The following is a 6,195-nucleotide window of genomic DNA, read 5'->3' as shown; positions in this document are numbered from 1 at the left end:
GAAGATGCTTCCGTGCAGAGGAGCCAGGAGCTGTTTGGTTGGCAAGGCCAGCAGTGCTGAAGTAGCCCTCTCGCCCCCTTTAAGGCAGTATGGAGAGGTTGTATAAACACGGTGGAGCTTTACTGTGAGAGCTCAAACTTCCAGTTATCCCTGAAAACATAAAGAGGAGGAAAAGCCTCCATGGGGAAGGTGCTGCTCTGAGTGGAGGGGAAGAGGCAGTGCCACTTCCAGACAGGTACAAGGTGGGAGAGAAGCTGCTGTGCACGTGCTGTGCCCAAGGGCTGTGGTTCCAGCCCGGGGGAAAGAGGAGGGGAGACCTCCTGGAGTTGGTACTTGTTGTTTGGATGTGTGGATATGAAAAAGTTACTGCAGTATAAAAACATCATAGAGCAAGAAAGGGAGAGGTGCCTTAAAAACAAGTGTTCCTGGATTGAGATTAGGGAGGAAGTTACATAAGGGGGATCCTCACTTTTAACACCTTCTAGTCATAAACTAAAAACAACATAAAATTCAAATCCAAAACAAAGTTTCCACATCAACTCCATTTCTTGTAGTGCATCTCTCATACTTAGCTATAAAGTATTTACAGGGTTTTACTCATTTACACAATATGGCTTTAATATTGTAACACAAAGCATCAAAAAGTCTCAGAGCAAACTTCTTCATAAAACATTCTTTCTGAATATAAAGTTTGGCATCTCACTGATTTGGCTGACCGTGGCAGCAGTACTCGTCTCCTGCGATTGTGCTTTTTTAGTTGATGACAGAAGCACAAATTTTGGTCATTTCCATCAGAGCTTAAACTCTCCTGGAGTCAGAGCTACCTCCCTCAAAGCCCAGCGCAGCAGGCGGGGGTCGGGAGCTGCGGTTTCACAGACAGTGCCTTGGACCCGTGTGTTTGCCACTAAGGTAAGGAAGAGAAGGCCTTTCTTTTGGAACTTTCAGATTAAGACAAGAAAGCAAGTTGTATTTTGTTTTTCTGAAAGTGCAGGTCTTTGGTAACAATAAACAAAATGAGCAAAGCGAGGAAGGAAAGGGGATTTTGCTGGGAACGTTGTCCAGCCAATTGTCGAGGGTGCAGTCGGGCTGATCCATGGCAAGGGCCGTGGTCTCGTGGCACGTTTCATCACCGAGAATTCAAACGAGGAGCAACCTGCAGGAGAAAGACGAGCTAGAAACGGCCCTGAAGAAGGTGCTGTGACAGTTGGAGCTGTTACGTGCTGGTGCCCCAGCCTTGGGGTAGGAATAAGCTGCGTGTTACACTAGGGTAAGTGAAGCTCCCTCTAGTCTGGGGAACTGGACGTGGCTGTTCTTGGGGGGAACCACCAGGCCAGAAGGGCCTGCGGCCAACTCGCTCATGTCCCCGTTCTGTGACTGTGCTCAAAGCTTCTACCTAGCTGCATGGTGCAGGAAAACGGGGTAGGAAGGAGAGCCACGCTGGGAACAAACTGGAAACGCTGCTTCCTTCCAAGCGCCCTGCAAGTGAACGGTCACCGCTCGGCAAGAGGAGCCCCTACTCACCACGGTTAGGTGGCCATTCTTGGCTTTGGCTATAAGCAGTTCTGATCCCGATATAAAGTCAATGATGCCTTCCTTGCCTTGCCCCACTGTAAATTTGATGCTGCAAAGAGAAAGGTAAGAATAGACTGAGCACGTGTGAACGTCAACCTCTTCTATCGCCTTCCTTATAAAGAGATGCTGTGTATCGATGCTGGGTTGCAGGGAGATCAGCTCATTTGACGAAACGGAGCCCTGGTTGTGGTTTCCTGGAGCTGTAATGCTAAAGCAGAGCCTCTGTTCAGAACAAACCCAAGAAAACCGGCCGGCTTCGCTCACCTTCCCTGATTGATGTTGACGTTATTGACTTTGTCCGCCCGCATCGCTGTTTTCGTTAGCGTCTCGATCACGTGGTCGCTCTGAAGCACAACATCCCCCTGCGAGGGGAAACCCACAATGAGCGTTTGCAGTCGGGCCTTTTCACAGACTAGATGACAAAATCATTTGTAGTAATTATGAATTAACAGAAAACCATCTCTGCAGGAGAGGAGCCCATGGATGGGGGTGCTGCAGTTGTCCAGGGCCTCTGTGTCACTCTCATCACACTCTGCAGCTAGAGCTACTACCCAGGTCCTGACGTGTTATCAATAATCAGGACAAGGAATAGCTCAATTCATGGGTAAGACCCAGGGTAAGGCCCATGAATTGAGTGTAAATGCAAAAGAAAAATAAAATCTTAGTTAGAGCAGGCACAAGGTTAGGTAAAGGGGCTGCTCAGCCATGAATCATCCCCCACCAGCACTTTTTGAGCTGGATCTTCTCTTCCCCCCGCCCTAATTCTTACTAGCAGTAGATGGGGAAATCAAGCAAGTCCTGCTACCTTCTGCTTGTTGTCCTCACAGTGCACGTGCAGCACAAACAGGTTGTCGCTCAGGCTGCTCACAGAGATGCCTGTAACAGAGAGGAGCCGTTTGACGCCACCGCCACAATCCCGGGATCCTCACAAGCCTTTCAGGCCTCTCCCGGGAACGCAGCAGCTGTTAAATCCACAGCAAGAAACGGGGAAGTGCACAGCAGCTCTGCAGGGAGAGCAGCGGAGGGATGGAGCGGCTGAGAGGTGACAAAAGCAGCTCAGCTGCCTCTGAACACACCTCAACTCTCTGCTGCCTCCATCAGAAAGGAGGACAGCGCTCACGGCTTTTGTGGCCCTTATCACTATGGCCTTGAAGAAGCGCCAAGGACTCTGTTCCAGCGACTAAAACGTTACTTGCCCTGGCCCCACGCACGGCCACTTGATTCTAAACTTGCGCCTGGATCAGGGCTGTAACTGCTGGGGTGCTAAGTAGGAAAGGGACACGTGCAGCAACGCGCTCGCTGTTGGCGTCTGCCCACAGCGGGTGGGAAAGGCTGGGGCAGCTGTAGGGGAGCAACTCCGGGAAGCTCCACAGCGCTGTGAATTCCTGGGCCGGGGACAAGGCTGTTGGCGTCTCGGTCTTTGCGGAGCTGCTGGGAGGTGGCTGGTGCTGCGGCTCCGGGCTCTGGATTTGAGCGCTGTGTCCGAGCCAGCTGGCAGTGCCTCCTGGCCGTGCGTCAGCAACAGGATCACCCTCTGTAACACCGTGACTGCGAGTGCTAAAACACCAAAACACCTCCCTCGGGCAGGTGGATTAATTATGGAACACTGTGCTGTGGTGCAGCAGGGTCTGTTTCTTCCCAGTTTATCTGGGGATTTTGTTTAGCATCGTGACGCTGCGTTAGCTGTTCAGCTCTCAGCCGCCGGCTGTACCGCGCTGCAGTAAGTGCCTTTTGGGAGGCCCAGGCCCCTGAAGCGCGGCTGCTCTTGGAAAACATTTTAAATGCCGACAGCTGAGTGCTTCCACATTGCCCTAATGCAATTCTTAACACCAAACCTGGCTCTAAAGAGGACTACAGCAATGCTGAGAGCTGCAGCTGAGAGGTTTCAGATGAGAAAGCCAAGCAGTGACTACAATGCATCAAAGACAATGTTTTTCTCCACCCCAACAAGGTTTTCCTCTCTTACTCCCTCTATGACATCAGTATCAAATACACAGAGGGCTTAATTCCCCTTTCAATGTGGAAGTGAGACAGGACTTTGGTACAGAGGGATTTTTTGCTGTGAGACTGAGTGATCTTTGCAGGTCCCTCTGCAGCTTCAGGCATCACAAACCTTAGAGTGCTTATTGGGATCAGGTCAAGTCTTGACCAGAACAAACACAAATTATTTTTTTTTTTACTTTTACCTGAATGGTAAAAGACCTTAGTCTTTAGCGTGGCCATAACCAAGCCAGCCCAAGCCCGTGCGTGGTGTCAGGCCCACCTGTCAGGTTGGCGTAGTCGATCCGCTGCTTGATTTTGGATTCCTCCACGATGACGACTGCGTTCTGGGTCAGGAGCAGCTGCCGGGATCTCGCTTTGTAGCCCTTGCGGTCGTACTTGGTCACCGGCACCGCGTACTAGAAAAGTGTTAGCAGGGGCTGAGCCCGGAGCCTGCGGCGGGGGCAGCTCCCTGCTCCAGCCCGGAGCGCTCGCAAGCGGCACCGACCTCCCCCCGGCTTTGTTGGAAACCTTGGAATTCTGGCCTTACCCTAATAGCAAATTCTTAATACATTTTATTTGGAAGCGCAATCTTCCCATACAGATTACAAGTCTGCTGACTAATTCTAAGATCTTAACAAAAGTAACAAAAGACACATATCTCACCTTAATTGCTTCATTTTCTAAAGCCTGCAGGACTTTAGCATTTATCTCCTCATTTCCTAAATGAAAAGCAAAGAGGAGGTGTCAGAAAGAGAAATATCTAGGAAGAAAAGAGTAGATGAGTCCCTCTTTCTTCCTGTTCAGATATGCAGCACCTACTCACCAAGTCGAGTGTTGATGAAGAGTCTAGGAACGCTCTGAGGATAATTGTCCTTTTTATCCTTAAAAATCTCACTGGCAATCACTTTTTGTTCCAGCTGCAAGGACAAGAGATGTATTTTTCTTTTTTTAGTATGAAAACTCTTTTTAAACAAAAAAAAAAAGTTTGACTTAAAGATACTAACAATAATTCTCTAGTTCTGACCCCGTGACTCATACTAGGTAGAAAATTACACAAAATATTCCCTATCCTTTCCACAGCTACCTGCTCTTTACAGAGTGGGCTGGCAGAAAAACAGTCTCTCAGCTGCCTGATTTCTGCCTTCTTCCCTCTTTCAAAACCTTTCATCCTAGTTCTGGTTTGAGTTTACAGATCTGTGGCACCTTTCTCTGCATTTGGTTACTGCCTTTCTTAGCTCAAAGAGTCTCAAATCTTCCAGTGCAGAGACTCTCTTAACCTCTTCCTTCTTTCCCACATGTTTCACATATTATTTTTCCTGAAGCCTTTTAAGCTGGTCAACATCTTTACTAAAATACAAAAACATTACGCCCCTGCTGTGTAACGTGGTCAGGGAACTCCCCCATCTGCTCAGCTCTGCCTCAGCCTCTGCCCCACAGGGTGACTCCGTTTGGGCCACACGGGCCTGGGAGCTCCCGTTTAGAGCATTAGTCACCTCGATCCTGGATCCCGGAGGACCAGCCCTGGGAGAGGGAACACTCCCCCGCCCTGGCACTAGAGCCCTGAGCTCCTGCCGCGTTTCCTTGGAAGAACAAAGGAAATGAGAAATTCCCTTTGCTCTGGGAGGGCAAGCGGACAGCACTGCGGCGTAGGCAGGAGGTGAGATAAGGAATTGGAAATTCGGTCTCGACAGGGCTGGTTTGCTTCTGGGGGAGCATCCTGCTCTGTTTCCACCTCCAATTTAGTGATGGCAGCTTTTAATCCCGTGTCCTTAATGACAGGCTTAATGACACTAGCTGATCTACAGTTTATCATTACAGGTGCTTAGTATGTTGGCTTTCAGAAGCAATATACTTCAGCAATAATGCAATATTAAAAAAAAAAAAAAAACAGCTTGTAACTGTTTGAGAGCTATCAATATTTACCTTTAAACTCGACAAATACATTTACCATTATCTCTCTTTGCTGAGCTTCTCACTATGAAAAGAACTCACCCCTAGGACTAAGCGGACTCAAATTTCAATATAATTTTCCATCTTCAACTGGAAAAACATTGGAACAGCCCATTATATGAATAATAATTCACATAACTTGCCTGTTTGGAAAAAGACTAGTTCTGTGCCTGCTGGATTCTCACTCTGCTTTATATGATGCAAGCAGGAAGATCCTGCTGCTTAGATTTTTTTTTTATCTTTCACAGGAAGAATAACATGGCAATTCAATATAGAAATTATATAGGGGCATGAATATACAAATGTTTATATAACATATTAAAATATTTATATGATGTTTTATCTTCCACACATTCCCTTCAGCTCCATCTTTCCTTTTCTGGTCTTTTGTTTATAAGGTAAAAATTGAGAACATTCCAAGCAGAGGAGAATTCAGGAATTCCTTTCCCATTCAGGAACTCCTTTCCCATTCAGGAATTCCTTTCCCTCTCTCACAGTCCCTTCATTCCTCTCGTTCCACTCTGAGAATCTGTTTTTGCTCTCAAGAGGATCAGAGTAATTGGGCAGGAGTTGCAGATTTGCGCCCTACCTGCTGCTTCCACTCGGGGCTGATCCTCTTGCAGTAGCTCCACACCATGTTCTGCATGCACAGCTGCCGCAGCAGCTGGGAGGCCTGAGGGGGAAGGCAGA

At 48.2% G+C, this 6,195-nt stretch overlaps 1 protein-coding gene across 2 annotated transcripts in view; it reads right to left on the bottom strand.

Moving 5' to 3' along the window:
- Positions 1-347: 347 nt before the first annotated feature.
- Positions 348-6,195, bottom strand: part of MYO1C (myosin IC) — a 51,609-nt gene continuing 45,761 nt past the window's right edge. For both annotated transcript variants that reach the window (XM_088530019.1, XM_088530018.1), the window contains exons 25-32: positions 6,095-6,178; positions 4,379-4,472; positions 4,219-4,274; positions 3,836-3,971; positions 2,378-2,448; positions 1,837-1,934; positions 1,522-1,621; positions 348-1,153 (exon numbers count right to left, since the gene is read on the bottom strand). In XM_088530019.1, the coding sequence (XP_088386145.1) occupies positions 1,127-1,153; positions 1,522-1,621; positions 1,837-1,934; positions 2,378-2,448; positions 3,836-3,971; positions 4,219-4,274; positions 4,379-4,472; positions 6,095-6,178 (666 nt within the window). In that variant the 3' untranslated portion in view covers positions 348-1,126. The remainder of the gene's footprint in view (positions 1,154-1,521; positions 1,622-1,836; positions 1,935-2,377; positions 2,449-3,835; positions 3,972-4,218; positions 4,275-4,378; positions 4,473-6,094; positions 6,179-6,195) is intronic.

This window comes from Tinamus guttatus, unplaced genomic scaffold, assembly GCF_059628265.1.
Source record: "Tinamus guttatus ecotype Peru unplaced genomic scaffold, ASM5962826v1 Tinamus_guttatus_pri_ptg000356l, whole genome shotgun sequence".
Classification (NCBI taxonomy): Eukaryota; Metazoa; Chordata; class Aves; order Tinamiformes; family Tinamidae; genus Tinamus; species Tinamus guttatus.
Note: the sequence above shows the minus strand (reverse complement) of the source record. Positions and strands in the feature narration are given on the sequence as shown.